Source organism: Ornithorhynchus anatinus, chromosome 6 (genome assembly GCF_004115215.2).
Source record: "Ornithorhynchus anatinus isolate Pmale09 chromosome 6, mOrnAna1.pri.v4, whole genome shotgun sequence".
Lineage (NCBI taxonomy): Eukaryota > Metazoa > Chordata > Mammalia > Monotremata > Ornithorhynchidae > Ornithorhynchus > Ornithorhynchus anatinus.
In genome coordinates this window covers 21,058,687-21,078,123 of record NC_041733.1, presented here as the reverse complement: position 1 = coordinate 21,078,123, position 19,437 = coordinate 21,058,687, and the positions used below count along the sequence as shown (strand labels likewise).

Below are 19,437 nucleotides of genomic sequence, written 5' to 3'. Positions count from 1 at the left end.
CAAGTATACAATCCTCGAGCTGCGAGCCCCACGTGGGAGAGGGGCAATGTCCGATCTGACTGCATCTACCCCAGCACTTAGTACGGTGACTGGCGCGGCGTATTTCACAACTACCACACCGTTAGTAAAGTCAGTAGCCCCGGGGGAGAGCGCTGCAATGGGTAATATCCCCGAGTCATCTCTTACTTCCACTAGGCGGATCTCCTTGGCCAAGTCTTTGATGAGCTGTACCGTCCGCACCGTTTCGGGGATCTCATCTTCATGCTCCGGGAGCGCCTGCCAAACCAGAAGGGAGACGTTCCTCAGCACCCCCGTCCTGAAGCCCAAGGGCCGCTCACCGCCCGAGACCCTCCTTGGAGACAGAAGCAGGTGCTTCCTGTGAAGGGCTGGCCTCTCAACTCTACTCTGGCAAGTCAGGGCAAATCTTTTAGATTTCATGCACAGGCCAGACTATAAATCAGCAGGAGATTCAGGAAGAAGATGGAGGAGACTAGTCCCGGCACCCCAGGTCTGCCGTATCTTTTGATTCCACAATTCTCCTTGAGTGTTTTTCGCCTTCCCTTCAAGGCCCTCTGCCTCCATCGCCTTAAAGGGGAGAGCTACAGAATAAGGAGACAAGGTATTATAAACAAGTACATTACTTCTTTCTTGGTCCAAGACCTGAAGGCCGTGTTCAAGGCTTTGGCTCCATGGACGAGGTAAGAGGCAGGGTGTCTTCTATTCTCCCGTAAACCTAAATGGGGGACGGAAAGGCAGAGCGATGACGACTGACTTGTGAAAACAGTTACCAGATCCCGCCTTCCGACTCCTCATGCCGCCTGACTTTCCCTCCTCTGATTCCCCATTCCTTCCTCCTGGAAGTTCGCTTTATGGTGACCATTCTCTAGACTGCGAGATCGTTGTGGGCAGGGAATGTGTCTGTTATACTGCCATATTGTACTCTCCCAAGCGTTTAGTACAGTGCCCTGCATGCAGTAAGCACTCAATAAATACGACTAACTGCCTGACTGACTGGTCAAACTGCTTTCCATCCAGATGCTGCTTGAAGAGTCAACATGGGGCATGCAGAGGTGATGTACCAGCTCAAGGAAAACTGAATGCAGTGAGAGGACTTCCTTAATGGCTCTAAGGTGAAATCCAACAGATAAGGAAAAAATAATGGGGGCTTTATTCTTCTAGCCCTGCAGGGTTCTCCGAATAAAAGAGCAAAAGGATCACTTCACTCCATGAGAGTCATCCCACACCCTCAGCCAAATGGAAACAAACAAAAACTTCATGCCACAAATTCTACCACCCACTCCCCTATACTTGATACACCAAACCCGCTCAGACATCAAGTCCTCCTTTGTAATTACATCAAAAGCTAGTGGAAGATGGGGCAACTCGGAAATTACTATTAGAAGAATTGGGGGCAGGGGGGTGGGGGGGAAATGATGCAGCATGGGCAGGAAGAACTGACGACAATGGCGGCGAAGGGCTCCCCACCTCGGAAGATGTCCAGGATGTGCTTCCCCACGTACCAACAGATGGTTTCAAAGTTGGGGAACTTAAAGAGGTCAGCGGTGCTCAGCCTCTTCTCAATCTCATAGGCCCTGGGGAGAGTGAGAGAGAGCAAGAGATCACTGGTTCACTATACGAAAGGCACCTGGATCTTTTAGAAATCTGGAGAAAGATCATCAAGATCCATGGTAGAGCTATTCCCATTATCCTCTAGCTAAGGGATTTCCTACCCAGCAGGAATATCATGACTGGAAACCCAAAGCGTTTCCCAGAATCTCCTTCTCCCCACTCTGAATTAACCATAAATCGAGTACAGGACAAACAAAGGAGAGGGTAGAGAAAACAGATGGGCACATAAGGCAAAGGAAAAAGGAAAAAAAAACCGGCAGAAGACCCGGCCGTACTCCTAAAGCATCCTGCTGGGCCTCATGAAATCAGAGAATCCAATCTTAAAAAGTAAGGAACATGAAGAGGGCATCATCCAACCAGCCCGTCATTAGCCGGGCAAATAACTAAAATCATCCAGTCCAATGGTTGTCTTTCCTTTGCTCGAGATCTCTCTTGGAAGTCTGTTTCAGTGCTTTACCATGCAAGCAGTTCTTCCTCACATCCAACAGAAATCTCTGTTCGATTGTGGCCAAGTGTTTGGTCTCAGCCTAGGGATCCATACATGGCAAGTTTGGCCGTGTTCCTTTGCGTTACTGGTTTAAAACCTGACCTTGGATAACTGAGACTCACTTGAGCTGCATTTCGATGTTGAGGCTGTGGAGGAAGTTTCCTCCAAAGGCAAGGCAATCAACGGATGTCAGGACAGCGTGGATCCAGCCTACGGGAAAACAAGGCGAGGCATTTCCAGTCAGGGGTCCAGAGCCGTAAGGTGCTTCAGCAGGACAGCTGGGGAGGGAGACCACTGGGGAAACCTAAATCATCCTGCTCCCTCATCACTGGAAGAATTAACTATAAGCTCACTGAGGGCAGGAAATATGTCTATCAACTGTTAAACTGTTCCATCCCAAGTGCTTAGAATAGTGCTCTGCACACAGTAAGCACTCAATAAATACCACTGATTGGTTGATTGATCTATTGATCTGATCTTAAACCCAGCTCCACATGAAGACGGATCAGGATTTCTTGCTGTTGGGTTTTTTTTGTTGTTGTTGTTGGTACTGGTTAAGCATTTACTATGATACTGATAATGGTATTTGTTAAGTCTTGCTCTGTGCCAAGCAGTGTACTAAGACGCAAAACAATCAGGCCATACACAGTGAGTTGCCCCAGCAGGGCTCACAGTATAAGCAGGAGGGAGTAGGTTTTAATCCCCATTTTACAGATGAGGGAATTGGGGCACAGAAAAGTTAAGGAACTTGCTCAAGGCCACACAGCAGACAAGTGATGGAGCTGGGATTAGAAATCAGTTCTCTGACTCCCGCGCCCTTGCTCTTTCCACAAGGCCACGCTGCTCCCCAGGTTTGAACACATTCCCATCTCACTCCTGGCCCAATGTGAAGTGGGTGGGTAAGGACGCCTATTTATGCAGAACCACACCGACTCTCACACTGACTCCCTCCAGTCCTCCCCTCCCTCCACCCTTCCCAGGTGGAGCTTGAGGGACACCTGTGGGGATGAAGAGGGTCTGTCCCTGCTTCACAGAACATTTGTAGCACTTGTCCACCTGGTCTCCAAAAAACATCTCGTTCTGGTTGGAGGAGCTGCTCCAGCATTCAAACAGGGCCAGGTTGGCACTGCTAGGGCGGACCAGGTAGAAGATCTTCTCGCCCTGGAAGAAAGATGGATGAGAGATTGGGGAACCAAAGGCCTATGAACAAATGATTCAAGCCGAGGCTTTTAGTTTGACGGTGATTTGTACGTAGCGTGGTTTGCCACAAGTTTTACATGGGCCAAATTAAGGACCGGAGCAAGTGCAGAATCCTGGGCTGGAGGGTGGCAGAATTTATCCTTGGGGCGAACATTCAGCTCTCCCTATGCACAGCTCTCGACTTCCAGGCTCACACCGCCCACCACAACCCTGCTGTGGCTATTTTCTAGCCCAGATGGGCAACCGCAGCAGAAGTACTAGAGGAAACGGTGCCAGCAGGATTGTGACGTGGCTCTCAGGGGCCACCTGTGAATTCCCTATCAGGGAAACCAGTCTGAGGCAAGGGTCCCTTTGGCCCTAGCAATAAGACGACCCTGTGGTACACCCAGTTACAGTCTGGTGGCTGTGGGTTACTAGCCCTTCCTAAACCTACAAATTCGTCAAATGAGGAGGCACTGACCTAAGTCTGTGAAAAAAGGCCAGAGGAGACCAGGGCCTGTTCTCAGGAAGTTTCTAACCTAGGGTGGGGGGGGCTTCCGAAAGGGGTCCTCCCGTGGCAGCCAGAGTAAGAAGCCCGAACGCCTGCCAGCCCTGCGGGGTGATGCCTCTGCCACCTACCTTGAGGACGTGATACCAGACAGAGGTTCCCCCGAAGTCAATGTGGAAATCGGTGTAGCTGTCTCTCACCCCCATCAGGCAGTACTTCTGGACGTTGGGCCTTTCAAACACAGACTCCTCCGGCCACAGGTTCTCCACCCAGGAGAGCTTCCGCACAATCTTGGGGGTCTCCACTAGGTTAGAGAGTCTGGAGGAGGAGGAGAGAGACCAAGGTGAACCACGGTGGGAGAGCCCTTCTGCAATCAGAGCATTTACCTCAATCACCTTCGGGGACTCCCCAGGTGAACGTAGACATAGAAGGAGGAGTAAGACCAGAGGCAGTTGTAACAGTAGAAATATTAATTTGTAGCATTTATCCACCGGGTCTAGTAATAGTGGTGCCCTACACCAGGAAGAGGGAAAATGGGCCAGCCCCCCTAGAACGTACCCAGGGCTGGCACTGAAGAGGTCTGGCAACCTGGGGTACCCAGGACTGGCGCTGAAGAGGTCTGGCAAGCCCGGGCAGCCCCTCGGTTTGCGGCCTCCCTTCCGGGTTTCAACCAGGGCCACTTCTGACGGGCAGAGGGCAACAGGAGAGGTTCAGTCAGTGGAATGATTTGTTGACAGAGCTCCTAGACCACTGCCTTGGCCTGAGCCCCAATCTCACCACTGGATTTTCCCCCAGTTGCTGGCTACAGAAAACTGACAAAGCTGGCAGCACGCCAGGTCTGAACTGCCAAACTGTAAGAACACAAGAAATGAGAGAATCCCATCCCCGACAATGGCAATAAAGGTTACTTAGAGGAGCAGTATGACGACTGTCCTTCTTGACAATCCTCCAGTAATGTGGACCCAATGGGCGGAAAAAAAATATCGGCTTGGCTGCCTGAAGGCCTCTGCCAGACTCTCCTCACCTGGTCTCGGAGAACTCCAAGCTGATGACATTGAGAACTTTCTCCCTTTTTCCACTGCAGTAATACTTCACAAAATCCCCAAGTTTCATCTTACAGTCGGCTTGTCGGGTCACGTCAATCACGTCGATCTCTTTGTCGGAACCTGGGGCAGAGATATCACATCTGGATCGGAGAGGTTCATTACGACAAGGCAGAATCCAAGATGCCTTCCCAGACCACAGAGTGGACCCTCTTATTCACTCTTTATGGAGACAGCATGGTGGGATGGGAAGAGTACGGGTCTGGGGAGTTGGAGGATTGGGGGCCTGCTGGTGATTTTGTGCAAATCCTTTAACTTCTCTAGGCTTCAATTCCTCAACTGTAAAATGGGGAGAATAATATCAATGGTCAATGGCATTTGAGTGCTTACTTTTTTTTAAATGGTATTTGTGAAGCACTTACTACAGACTAGGCACTGATTAGATACCAGCTAATCAGGTTGGACACAGTCCACGTCCCACATGGGGCTCACGGTTTTCATTCTCATTTTACAGAGGAGGAAAATAATAATAATAATAATATTGGTATTTGTTAAGTGCTTACTCTGTGCAAAGCACTGTTCTAAGCGCTGGGATAGATACAGGGTAATCAGGTTGTCCCATGTGAGGCTCACAGTCTTAATCCCCATTTTACAGATGAGATAACTGAGGCACAGAGAAGTTAAGTGACTTGCCCACAGTCACACAGCTGACAAGTGGCAGCGCCGGGATTCGAACCCATGACCTCTGACTCCCAAGCCCGGGCTCTTTCCACTAAGCCACGCTGCTTCTCTAAATGAGGCCCAGAGAATTGAAGTGCCCTGCCCAAGGTCACACAGTAGATAAGTGGTGGAGCCAGGATTAGAACCCAGGTCTTTCTGACTCCCAGGCCTGTGATCTATCCACTAGGCCATGCTGCTCTCTGTGTGAAGAGCACTGTACTAAGCGCTTGGGAAAGTACACTATAGAGTTAGCAGATGCAATCCCTGCCCACAAGGATCTTAGAGTCTATAGATAAAAATAATAATAACAATAATCATACCTACTTCTTCAAACTTCACAATGTTGTGAGGACAAAAATGTGATACACACATTAAAAGTGCTTTGGGAATAAAAATGCTATATAAAATCAAGGTGTTTTTATAAGAGTCGCTGTACAGCTTCTAAGGTGACATGAGGGGTAGGAAGGGCTACGTCTGACCTTTATCTGACACAACAGCGAGGGACAGTTAGGAAAGCACGTGTGAAGGGTGATGGGGGGTATTAGAACCCCTGTCTTATTACTATTAGTAATAATAGTAGTAGTTATTATTATCATGGTACTTAAGTGCTTCCTATGTGTCAAGCACTGTTCTAAGTGCTGGAGTAGATACAAGTCAATAAGGTCCCGACTCAATCCCTGTCCCACATGAGGTTCACACTTTTAATCCCCATTTTTACAGATGAGGTAACTAAGGCCCAGAAAAGTTAAGTGACTTTTTCAAGGCAGAAATGTGGCAGAGCTGGGATGAGAACGCAGGTCCTTCTGACTCACCAACATAGTATTCCACATCTCTCACGGTGAATGTTGGTGAAGGCAGGGTCATCCCCAGCCCATCCTTCTTCAGTACAAGGATGGGCACACTGAAGCTGTTCTCCTCCAAGTACTCCACAGTCAGCTGGGTCCCCGTGGGCTTCAAGATCACCTCATCTGCACTGAAATCCCAAAAGAAAAATTCAAGTCATAAGAGAAAATGACTACCAAACTCCTATGGCTTCCAAACCAAAAAGCCTCATCAATCCAATCAGGCCAGAATCTCTTAGGAGAGAACAAAGCCAACCACGAGAGAAAACCGTAAAATGAGGGAGCAAGTCAATGTCAAAACCAGCAATCTGCCCTGTAGTTGTTTGATATTGGTGGGGTGGAGTGGGGAGGTTCCTCAAAAAAGAGGAGAATCACATGGAGATTAAAAGTAGGGGGAGTGGATGAAGGGGAAGGGAGAGCAAGAATGAAAGAAGAAAAAGAATAAAGTAAACTGTAAAAAGAGGACCAGTAGGACAACTCAAAGGAGCCTGCAAGTAAAGGCAGATTTCGGACCCTTCCCAAGTTCGAAGGGAAGATCCATGAGATCCACGGCTCTCACCTATGGAATGTTCTGCTCCGCAGTTCCTGAATGAATATGGGGCTCCCAGTTTGGATCGTCTTCCCCACTTCTTTATTCACCAACAGGTCTTGCACCTTCTGAGCCCCTCTTCGCCTTTTCACTGAATTGGGAAGAGAGACAGACATACGTATGAGGTTGGGCAGATGACGGGCAGTATTTGGTCTTTGGGGAGCAGCAGTGAATTTGGAAAGGAACAGCAGGGTCGGGAAGAGACCCTTGTGACTTTCTGAAGGCTTTTTTCTTGGAGAGTGCTGAACTAACGTTGCCTCTTAGGAACTTTTCTCACATATTGACCTCTGGTTTTATTCATAATAATAATTCTGGTGTTTAAGCACTTACTGTGTACCAGGCACTGTACTAAACACTGGGGTGGATACAAGCAAAGCGGGTTTTTCCCAGGTGGTGGTTCTGTGAGGTAATTTACACATATAAACAAATAATGCCCTTACCCTAAACCACGCCCCACAAACAAGTTCTCCAATTCCCCGAGATAATGGAGTTCAGATTTTCCTTGCCATCCACAAAGATTAAGCTCGCTGATCATTTTCCCAGCCCTTAGTACAGTGTTTTGCACAAAGAAAGCACTTGATAATGGTAAGAAATGGTAATGATAACATTAACAAATAATACAGAAAAACCTACAGTCGGCAAAACCATAGCTGGTAAGACCAAAGTCGTGGGAGAAATGAGGTCAATGATAATTAATTATAATTACAGTATTAAGAGCTTACTATATGCCAAGTATTAAGTACTGGAGAAGATACAAGACAATAAGGTTGGACACAGTCCCTGTCCTACATAGGGCTCACAGTACCAGGAGAGAGTAAGATATCACTCCCATTCTACTGAAGCGGAAACTGAGGCCAAGAGAAGTTAAGTAACATGCGCAGGGTCACACAGCAGGCAAGTGGCAGAGGCGGGATTAGAACTTGGGTCCTCTGACTCCCAGGCCCTTGTTCTCTTTTTAGGCCACAGTGTTTCCCTGGTTTCTATTATGCCAGGTACAATTAAATGACATTTGTCAGAGGAGAACAAAAAATCTTTTTATGCTTGTTTCAAGCTGCCTGAACTCTCATGTGCTGTCACCAGCACTGGGCTATACATTAGTATACTGCTATAATTATATGGATATATATGTATATACATACAGTAAATATGCCTATTTATGAGTGCCAGTTCCGGGACCAATCAATCAGCAATTTAGGGAAATACGATACAACAAAGTTGGTAGACGCGTCCCCTGCCAACAAGGAGCTCGGAGTCTACAGGAAGACCAGATAGCAGGAGGGCAGCAAGCAGCCTAATTCTGAAAAGGGAGGCTTCTGATGGAAGGCCTTCCTCTGCTCCAAAGGTCTTGTAACCTTTTCATGCATAAGAGACAAGCAAAAATGAAATCTTTGAGCAGCTGGGGTGCAAAGAACCAACTGTACAATTTAAATAAACAGGAGGAAGAATAAGGGAAGGAGAGGAGGAAAGAAGGCACATAGTAAGCGCTTAGTACGACAGTGAATGAATGAAAGAGGAGGAAAGGAGAGCGAGACAATAACTTGTTCCTGGTGAGGGAGAGGCAAAGCTTCACCGTGTGATGAAGGGAGGCTTTCAAACACTGGTGTTGAACACACCCTCCTAGGAAAAGGTCTCTCCTCACTGGAGCAGTGGCTTGGTGGGTAGGAGGATTCTGCTGTCAGATCCTGGTTGGGAGCAGTCCTTCCCAATCTGTCTGGAGATGGAAGTGATGGTCTGGTGATCCTACACTGTCCCCTGAAACAACCAGCCTCGTCTGCACATGCTCCGCTCTGATTCTCCTGCTGCTTTCAGAGTCCAGCCTATCTAGTGGCTTGCACGTCTTTTTCTCCTGCTGGTGCTTTTTCATTCTTGTTTTTTTTTGCTTTTCTCCAGGTTGCTCGTTATGGGCAGGGAATACGTCTACCAACTCTGTTATACTGTGCTCTTCCAACCACTTAGTATAATGCTCTGCACACAATACATGCTGAAGGGACTGGGAGTGGGGATGAATAAAGGGAGCAAATCAGAGTGACACAGAAGGGAATGGGAGAAGAGGAAAGGAGGACTTAGTCAGGGAAGGCCTCTTGGAGGAGACGTGCCCTCAATACGGCGTTAAAGTTGGAGAAAGTCTGTTGAATAAGAAGTGGGAGGGCGTTCCAGCCCAGAGGCAGAGAGTGGGCAAGAGGTCAGCAGCAAGATAGATGAAATTGAGGTACAGTGAGTTTAGCATTAGAGGAGTGAAGTCAATGTCTATCTTCCCTTCTCTACTGTAAGCTCTTTGTGGACAGAGAACACATCTACCAACTCTGCTATACTGTACTCTCCCAAGTACTTAGTAAAATGCTCTGCTCATGGTAAGGGCTCAGTAAATAAAATCGACTGATAAATAGTCCACCAATGCAACAGCTGCCCTGAGCACTTCTGTATTTTATGCTCACTTTCAGCACTTAATGTATATTCAATTGTTTATTCACTTATTTCATCGTGGCAGATTCATACTATTACCCAATATATATATTTGTTCTTCCTCCTCTTCTTATTAATTGTAGAAAACTAACTGCCCCATGAGAATAAAAGTCAAGGAACGTATGTTTTGCTTCTGTTGTAAGCTCTCAAGAACCTGAACACCCTTAAGTTCTCTGGGTAACAACAGCCAACGACTGATACAATCGTGGAGAAATATAACGTGACCTTGGTGCAGAAGATTGCACAGAAGAGCCCCGCTGGCTTGAAATGACAGGTGTGTCCCATTCTCCTGTACTAACACAGTTGCATGCTTGCACGATTCTATGTTCAGGGAAATTCACCTTGTAGTTTCTACTACTGCATCACCCCATGTCCAGGTGGAAGCATGTTGCAGGAAGACCATGCCCTAATTTGCTGCCAAATTCTAACCAAACATAGAGTGAAAACCTCAATGCACTGCTCTCCACAGACATGGAAAACTGTGGTTACTCAAAATGACGTACCATGGTAGACAAAATGGCATACAGACAACTGTACATGGATATGCCAACTCTAGTTGGAAGAACTTACTTAGCAAGGAGGAGAATCAACATAAGGTGCCACTCCCCAGGTAACAAACTGTCAAAGATTCCCCCAGGACTGAGGCCCATGGGATATCCTTGGCTGGAAGGCAAAATGATGATCTGGGGCTAGGAATTACACACCATTCACTCTATCCAACTGCCAAATATTTCTGTGGATTGCTGGTCCCCCAAGTCCCCACAGGCATTTTTTTTATGAAGAAGGAAACTAAGACCTAACCAGTCAACTGGAATTGCCTGGTTGCTTGAGAAATCCTCTTGGGCAGAGATGCCCATTTCTCCCTGACCGAAACACCCTTCCAATTCAAATTCACCAAACCGTACCCCTCCCTTCCTTCAAAACCCTTCTTAAAAAACTATTGCCTCCATGAGGTATATCTTGATTAATTCCCCATTATCCTTATCATGCTTTCACTTCAGTCACTTAATCGTGCTTGGGTCACCTACTGATTCTGGTGTTCGTTTATCTGCTTGTAGTTATAATTTTTATCTCTATCATGTTTTTTTCAACTATATTCTAGGCATCAATGTACGTGCGCTTCTCTTCCCCCTTTACTTTGTAAGCTACTGGGGCCTTATTCTTCTCTGGTCAGTGTCCTCGATGCCCTATAGCCGATAGCCATTCAATTGTGGTTGGCGATGGGGATGAGGTCGCCGCCTCATCCTTGTCTTGGAAATATAAAGGATTATTGGGATAGGCTGGGGAGTAATCAGTAGGGTCCTCTAGCCCTACCCTGACCCACTTTTGGAAAAGAGTTACTTACTGACAGATGGTCCATGAAGGATCTCACAATTGGGACAGTGGTAGAGGTCGATGTCAGCCGCCTTCTCCTCTTCCACTCCAACACAACTGGGGGAAAAGTGAAACAATTTGTGCTCAAGGTTAAAAGTTGCTTCTGGCCAGTAAGATGCAACAGTAACAAGCCCTTTTCTCTAACTCTTCTCTCAAAGTCTTTTGCAATCCCTCATCCCTTTTCTCTTCACCTAGCACTCTGTTCAAGCATTTGCCTGGAAGATACTTATCCTTATAACTGTCCTGAGAGCTACATTAGATCAGGAAGCAGTCAGTATTTATGGAATCCCCTCCGGTATTCATTTGAGCCATCAGTCTTCCTTTTAAGGAAGGGTAGAAGCAATAATAATATTAATAAGGAGAAGAACCATAGTATTCATTAAGCACTCATTATGTGCCAAGCACTGTAATAAGCACTGGGGTAGATACGAGATAATCAGGTTGGACAGAGTCCCTATCCTACATGGGGCTTGCAGCCTATGTAGGAGGGGGGGACTAGTATTTAATTCCCATTTTACAGATGAGGAAACTGAGGCACTGAAAAGTTCGGCGACTTGCCCAAGGTCACACAGCGGGGGGGGGGGGGGGGAGCCGAGATTAGAACCCAGCTCCTCTGAGTCCCAAGGCCAGGCCCTATCCACTAAGCAACACTGCTTCTCATTGAAGTCCAGAAAGGATTCTGTGATTTGGACTGCCATTATAACAATAATAATTATAATGGTACTTGCTAAGTGATTACTCTGTGCCAAGCACTACTCTAAGCACTGGGGTAGATACAAGTCAATCAGGGTGGACACAGTCCCTGTCTCACATGGGGCTCACACTTTTAATCCCCATTTTACGGATGAGGTACCTGAGGCCCAGAGAAGTGAAGTGACTTGTCCAGTGCCACATAGCCGGGATTAGAACCCACGACCTCTGACTCCCAAGCCTCATTGCTGCTCCATGTTGCTTCTCCCACCTCTTCAAACCCACCAGACTCTGGCTCTTCCACCTTCTAGGCCTCCTCCAGGGAGATTTCTCCGATTAATTTCCTCTACCCGAGGTCAGGTTGTTCCCAAAGCCAATAGCAGCACTTAATGCATATACAGTTATCCTCAGCAATTATGAGCATATTGGGTGACACACACATTTATTCATCTATTTATCTTTCTAGTCCCTTTCCCTTGCCAGTTGCCCCCGGTCTTTTACCTGCTCCAACTATCTGGACTTAATAAGGTCTGCCTGGAGCCCCTATTATTAAATAGAAGGCAAGGGTCTGTGCCTATTCTTCTTTATTCTCTCAAGCAGTTAGTCCTTCTATGCTCTGCATAGAGTAGGTACTTAGTAAATTCTGTTAATTGGTTGACTGTGCTCCTGCACTCTCCGGAGCAGAAGCCCTAGCCATTTCTAATAGGTAACCTTAACCCTAGGCAGGTAGAAACAACTCTGTCGTCATCGCTGACCTGAATGGAAATCTGAAGCTTCGAGGTGGAAGAGGAAACCACCCAATCCAATCCAGCTAAATATGCCGCTCGACACTGAAGTTTAAATCGGACTCGACCAATGTATAAACTAACTCCTGATCTGCTACTTGAGTGAGAAGCCTCATCAGGCCACGGCCTCCCCTCACTTCCTGTACTGCAGAAAGCCAAACCCCACAGCCCCTTTTTATCTTGAAAAATGAAAGAACCAGGCTGACTTCACCCCACGCCAAGAAGAGTCACATCCCATTCTGGTTTCATCCCCTTGGCAGGGCGAACCATGGACCTGAGCCCCAAGTTGGCACCTTAGGCAGGGAAGAAGCAACGTTCTGCTTGAGTTTCACGGACACAGGAAAACCTGGTCCTCACACTAACTCTCCAACCCGTCTTTTTTCTTTTTTTTCCTGGCTGCTCTACCTCTCACCCTCCAACTCTGGGGATCTCTCGAAAGGGGAGCTCATCAGCTCGCATGGTTTCAACTATTCAAATGATTCCCAACTCTCTATTTCCAGCCCTGATCTCGTGTTTCCCTTTTTTTGTTTTTGTTTTATGGTATTTAAGTGCTTGATATGTGCCAGGCACTGTACTAATCACTGAGATGGATACAAGCTAACCTGGTTGGACAAAGTCCGATGTCCTCCATGGAGCTCACGGTTTTAATCATCACTTTACAGATGAGGAAACTGCGGCGCTGGGAAGGTACATGACTTGCCCAAGGTCACACAGCAGAGAAGTGGAAGAGCCAGAATTAGAACACAGGTCCACTGACTTCCAAGCCCGGGCTATCCACTAGGCCACACCACTTCTCCCTCCAGGGCATTTCTATCTAGACAACCGCAGCACAGCTAAAACTGAAATTTTCTTTTTCTGTCCTAAAGCCACCGCACTTCCTAACCTTCCCACTACTATTACCATTCCTCTCAGGCCCATGAACCTGCAATTTTCAGCATCATCTCTGACCCCCCCCTCCTGATATATTTCCACAGTCAATCTCTAAAGCCCTGCTGATAATTCTTCAGTAACATTTCATAATCCCAGTTGTGCCACATGGCTGCTGTGGGACCCTGGGCAAGCCACTTCACTTCTCTGGGCCTCGGTGACCTCATCTGTAAAGTGGGTACTGAGACTGTGAGCCCCCACATGGGACTGGGACTGTGTCCGACTCGATTTGCTTGTATCCACCCCAGCGCTTAGTACAGTATCTGGCACGTAGTAAGCACTTAACGAACACCATCATGCTGTGGGGCTTTGGGCGAGCCACTTAACTTCTCTGTGCCTCAGTTACCTCATCTGTGAAACGGGGATGAAGACTGGGAGCCCCACGAGGGACAACCTGCTTACCTTGTATCTACCCCAGTGCTTAGAGCAGTGCTTGGCACATAGTAAGCCCTTAACAAATACCATCACCATTATCTCCACCCTGTCTGTCGCGACCATATTAAGGACCTACTCGCCTCCTTACATATAACAGCCTCATTCATCTACCTGCAGTCAATCAGTGGGATTTATTGAGCACCTACTAGATGCAAACCAATGTACTGGGCACTCGGGAAAGTAGACAAACGAAGGACTGTTGAGTGTGAAGATTCTCACCTCCAAGATCCTTTCTTGGCTTGTTGACGGGCTCCTGTTGCCATAGCAACACACTGCAACCCTCCTCTACCCTAACTGACGCTGCAAGTCCCATGTGGGAAAGGGACTGTCTCTCATCTGTTACATCTGAATCTCTCTCCCTGCACAGTGATCGGCACAAAGTAAGCGCTTAATAAATACAGAAACAGAAGACGAATAGACAACCCCGGCCTCCAGGGATCTTACAGTCTTCACTTTCTCTTACAAACATACGAGTCACCCACCAATAGGAGCCCATCCTTCCCCGCTTCAGAACCTCCAAGAATTCTCCACTGCATAAAACAATAACTCCTGACCACTGAATTTACGGCTGACCCAGCTAGCCCCTCTTTCTCCCACTACATTCCACTCTCTGCCCTCCTCTTCTTCCCAGCAAATCTCCTCATTCCTAACTTTTCCACCTTCAATCCACTGTTCATGACATTCTGCCACAAATGAAAAAAATCTCCATTTAGTTTTGTCAAACCATTTCCCTCCCATCTTCAAAATCCTTCTAAAAATCCACCTTCCCCAAGAGGAATTCCCTGATGACTCTCCTACTAATATACTCCTCTTTCCCCGGTATTTATTACGTGTCATGTTTTTCCATTAATGTACCGTAGCCCGGCCTTTCTCGGTTAGACTGTAAATTCCTCCGGGGCGAATCAGCAGGACACTGAGAAAATCCTGCCGGGATCAGTGCCCATGGAGTCAGAGTGGCAGGCTGAAGTCTGGAAAAACTTTCACTCTTTCTTTTATTCCCATCTATTCCCATTGCCTCTACTTTCAACCATTCAGAGGAGGAATATTCAGTACACAAAAAATACTGTGGGGAGGATGGCGATGATGATGGCTGTTGCTCAAAACAGAATTTGTTCAACCATTCCCAATTTTAATGTGAACATGGTCTCCAAATCATGACTCTCTTAGAAGCTGCTGATTGTCTTTGAGGCACAAAATACTAGACCACAGGATCAGGCTTTGAACTACTTCTGCCACTGACTGCCAGATGGTCTCATGAAATTATTAATATTATTAATAGTAATGATTACAGTACCTATAATTACTTACCCTGTGCCAAGCACCAAACTAAGAGCAGACACCAGATCATCAGGTTGGACAGAGTGCCTGTCCCACAGTCTAAAGGGGAGGGCAAACGGGTATTTAATCCCCATTTTACAGAGGAGGAAACTGAAGTGCAGAGAAATTAAATGACTTGCCCAACGTCCCCCAGCAGGCAAGAGTTGGAACCTGTGCAATCCACTGATCTGGGACTTTTTCCTGAGTTAAAAATGATGAATGCAGTAACAGAATAACATTTATTTCTTCAGTCTCCCAGCTTTGGATAAGCGTACTCTACTCCTACTTAAGGATGATTGGCTTAGATTCAGATTTTTTAAAGACGCGTATTGATTTAACCTCAGGGTTTCAGTTAATTTTGCTTCCTCGTTTAACTCTGAATAACTCATAATTGGACTCTGCAGGCCAACGACGATGTCTCTGCAAGGAATTTACCTCAGCAGCAGCAGTTGGATCCCATCTCCACTCTCCACATTTCAAAGTCACGGCAAAACCACGGCAGAGAGAGATTTGAGTGGAGATGAGGAAGAGAATGAAAACTCAACCAGAGGTTGAGAAATAAGAGGTTTATAAAGGAGACCTGACCTCTGGAGGTACAAGGGAGCTGTACTGTTATATTGTACTCTCCCAAGCACTTAGTACAGGGCTCCGCACATAGTAAGCACTCAGTGAATACGATTGATTAATTGGAGCTGCGGGATGGGCTATGGGGAGAGAAAAGACGGCACCTGCGTGGTGTGGGAGAATTTTAGAATCATAAAACTTTCAATAAGGATTCTGATATGAAACAAGAGGCTGCAGCAGCGTGGCTTAGGGGAAAGAGCCCGGGGTTTGGGAGACAGAGGTTGTGGGTTCTAATCCCGGCTCCACCACCGGTCAGCTGTGTGAATTCGGGCAAGTCCCTTAACTTCTCTGGGCCTCAGTTCCCTCCTCTGTAAACTGGGGATTACGACTGTGAGCTCCACGTGGGACGACCCGATTTCCTTGTGTCTTCCCCAGTGCTTAGAACAGTGTTTGGCACACAGTAAGCGCTTAATAGATACCATCATTATTATCGTTATTAACAAATACCATAACAATAATAATAATTATTATTATTATTAAGGGGCGGGGGAGAAGTTGGAGGTTAGGCTGCAGTTATTGGGGGAACAACGATGGACAATACTGTGCGTAGAGGGAGGCTGTGAGCCTGATGTTGGGGAATGGCTGTCCCTGTTGCCGAACTGTACTTTCCAAGCGCTCAGTACAGAGCTCTGCACACAGTAAGCGCTCACTAAATATGAGGGAATGTATCTACCTCACTGCTTAGAACAGTGCTGGGCACATAGTAAGCGCTTAACAAATACCAACATTATAATTAAGAAGAAACGTGGCTTAGTGTTAAGAGCCCGGGCTTGGGAGTCAGAGGTCATGGGTTCTAATCCCGGCTCCACCACTCATCTGCGGTATGACCTTGGGCAAGTCATTTCACTTCTCTGGGCCTCAGTTCCCTCATCTGTCAAATGGGGATAAAGACTGTGAGCCCCACATGGGACAATCTGATCACCTTGTATGTCCCCCAGCAACAGTGCTCGGCACATAGTAAGTGCTTCACAAATACCAACACTACTATTAACTTCTCTGTTCTTCAGTGACCTCATCTGTAAAATGGTGATGAAGACTGTGAGCCCCATGTGGGACCACCTGATGACCCTGTACCTACCCCAGCGCTGAGAATGGCGCTCGGCACATAGTAAGCGCTTAACAAATACCAACATTATTATTTTTCTCTGTGCCTCAGTTCCCTCAACTGTCAAACAGGGATGAAGACTGTGAGCCCCACGTGGGACAACCTGATCACCTTGTATCCCCCCCAGGGTATAGAACACTGCTTTGAACATAATAAGGGCTTACCAAATACCATCATTATTATTCTCTATGGGTCAGTTACCTCATCTTCCGACATAACTATTAACTTTTCTGTGCCTCAGTTCCCTCCTCTGCCAAATGGGGATGATGACTGTGAGCCCCACGTGGGAACACCTAATGACCCTCTATCTCCCTCGGCGCTTAGAACGGTGCTCGGCATATAGTAAGCGCTTAAATACCAACATTATTATTAACTTCTCTGAACCTCAGTGAGCTCCTCTGCCAAATGGGGATGACGACTGTGAGCCCCACGTGGGAACACCTGATGACCTTGTATCTCTCCCAGTGCTTAGAACGGTGCCCGGCGCATAGTAAGCGCTTAAGAAATATCCACATCAGTATCACGCTGATGATTAGAGTGGGCTGCGTAGAGTAAGCGCTTAAGAAATGCCTACATCAGTATCACACTGATGATCAGAGTGACCTGCACAGAGTAAGCGCTTAAGAAATGCCCACATCAGTATCATGCTGAGGATTAGTGGGCCGTGCAGAGTATGTCCTTCAGAAATGCCCACATCAGTATCACGCTGATGATTAGAGTGGGCTGCACATTGTAAGCGCTTAAGAAATTCCCACATGAGTATCACGCTGACTCATTCATTCAATTGTATTTATTGAGACCTTACTATGTGCAGAGCACCGTACTAAGCGCTTGGAATGTACAATTGGGCAACAGATAGAGACAATCCCTGCCCAATGACAGGCTCAGTCTAATCGGGGGAGACGGACAGACAAAAACAAGGTGATTACAGTGGACCGCGCAGAGTAAGCGCTTAAGAAATGCCCACATCAGTATTACCCTGATGATTACAGTGGGCCGCGCAGAGTAAGCACTTAGCAAATACCCACATCACTATCATGCTGATGATTAGAGTGGGCCGTGCATTGTAAGCGCTTAAGAAATACCCACATCAGTATCCCGCTGTGGATTACAGTGGGCTGCGCAGAGTAAGCGCTTAACAAATACCCACATCAGTATTACCCTGATGATTACAGTGGGCCGTGCATTGTGAGCGCTTAAGAAATACCCTCATCAGTATCACGTTGGTGACTCGAGTGACCTGCACAGAGTAAGCGCTTAAGAAATGCCCACATCAGTATTACCCTGATGATTAGAGTGGGCCGTGCATTGTGAGCGCTTAAGAAATACCCTCATCAGTATCACGCTGGTGATCAGAGTGACCTGCCCAGAGTAAGCGCTTAAGAAATGCCCACGTCAGTATTACCCTGATGATTCGAGTGACCTGCCCAGAGTAAGCGCTTAAGAAATGCCCACCTCTGTATTACCCTGATGATTAGAGTGGGCCGCGCAGAGTAAGCGCTTAACAAATGCCCACCTCAGTATTACCCTGATGATTAGAGTGGGCCGTGCATTGTAAGCGCCTAAGAAATACCCACATCAGTATCACGCTGATGATTAGAGTGGGCCGTGCATTATCAGCGCCTAAGAAATACCCACATCGGTATCACGCTGACGATTAGGGTGGGCCGCGCAGAGTAAGCGGTCCATCAGTAGGAAGGCAGGCAGGCAGGGGCGCTTGTTCCCCCGTCCCCCCGCTTACCTGCCGTGGAACCAGTCCTGGCAGACGTCGCACTCGATCATGAAGCGGGTGACATCGTAGGGCAGGCGGCAGAGACAATAGACGGGGACGGAGGCCATCTTCGGGGGCGGGGGCGGCGGGGGCCTTGGCGGGCCGCCCGAAAAAGTCCGGCCGTTCAGGGCAGCGAGGGTCCGCCCGCCTCAGGGGGCCGAGCCCCTGGCCGCCGCGGGGGCCGCATTCAGCCTCGGGGGCTGTGGGGGAGACGCCTCCTCGGACGGCGGCCTATATGCTGGAAGGGCCCCTCGACGGGACGCCCCTTCCCCCGCTCCCCCGGGACCGACGACGACCCCCACGCTCACCCAAAGTTGAGGGACGGGGTGACGGTCCTCTTTCCCCCCCCGCCACCGTCCCTCGGCGCTCCCTCCCTCCCTTCCTCTCCCAATCCCGCCCTTCCTCTGGGCGTCCCCCGAAGGCCGGGAAGGGGAGTTGGGCCCTTCGAGGCCCCGCGCGCCGCTACGCGAGGCCGGGGCTGAGGCCTACTCGGCGGCGAAGGCCTCGGCGCCCCGACGCCCTGAAGCGGTGAGGGGAAAAGCGGGAAGCGGAGGGAAGGTCTGCCCCTCTCCCGCTCCTCTCGGGGGGGGGGGGGTGACACCAACCGAAAAGTCCGCGGAGAAGCCCCGGGGGACGCGGCGGCCGCTGCTCCGGGGGCCCAATAAAGTTTATTCAAAATAAGAGGCCCGGGGGGAGGGGGGAGGCCGAGCGGGCGCCATCTTGAGAGTGGCCCCTATGGGCGGCCCCGGGGCTCGGGGGGGGGGGCGTGGCTGCCATCTTAGGTGTGGCGGATCCCCCATTTGTGGAAGCGCGCATGCGCGGGCGCCATCTTGAGAGGGGCGTCGAGAGGGAGGACGGGGACGCCATCTTGGGAGGGGCAGGACCGGCCTCGACGGGCCCCGACGACCCTGCTTGGCGCCGTCTAAGCGCGCAGCAAATGACGATGATA

General features: G+C 48.4%; 1 protein-coding gene across 3 annotated transcripts in view; it reads right to left on the bottom strand.

Moving 5' to 3' along the window:
• PHF8 (PHD finger protein 8) overlaps nucleotides 1–19,174 on the bottom strand; it is a 32,629-nt gene extending 13,455 nt beyond the window's left edge. The window contains exons 1-11 of one of the 3 annotated variants that reach the window (XM_001508479.4): nucleotides 18,459–19,174; nucleotides 10,806–10,891; nucleotides 6,968–7,088; nucleotides 6,379–6,539; nucleotides 4,828–4,969; nucleotides 3,935–4,121; nucleotides 3,115–3,277; nucleotides 2,239–2,326; nucleotides 1,486–1,592; nucleotides 642–733; nucleotides 187–276 (exon numbers count right to left, since the gene is read on the bottom strand). In XM_001508479.4, coding sequence (XP_001508529.2) covers nucleotides 187–276; nucleotides 642–733; nucleotides 1,486–1,592; nucleotides 2,239–2,326; nucleotides 3,115–3,277; nucleotides 3,935–4,121; nucleotides 4,828–4,969; nucleotides 6,379–6,539; nucleotides 6,968–7,088; nucleotides 10,806–10,891; nucleotides 18,459–18,556 — 1,335 coding nt within the window. In that variant the 5' untranslated portion in view covers nucleotides 18,557–19,174. Of the gene's footprint in view, nucleotides 1–186; nucleotides 277–641; nucleotides 734–1,485; nucleotides 1,593–2,238; nucleotides 2,327–3,114; nucleotides 3,278–3,934; nucleotides 4,122–4,361; nucleotides 4,486–4,827; nucleotides 4,970–6,378; nucleotides 6,540–6,967; nucleotides 7,089–10,805; nucleotides 10,892–18,458 lie in introns of those variants that run through there. The other 2 variants (XM_007669686.3, XM_029067361.1) reach the window with 2 other exon arrangements.
• Between the last annotated feature and the right edge of the window lie 263 nt (nucleotides 19,175–19,437).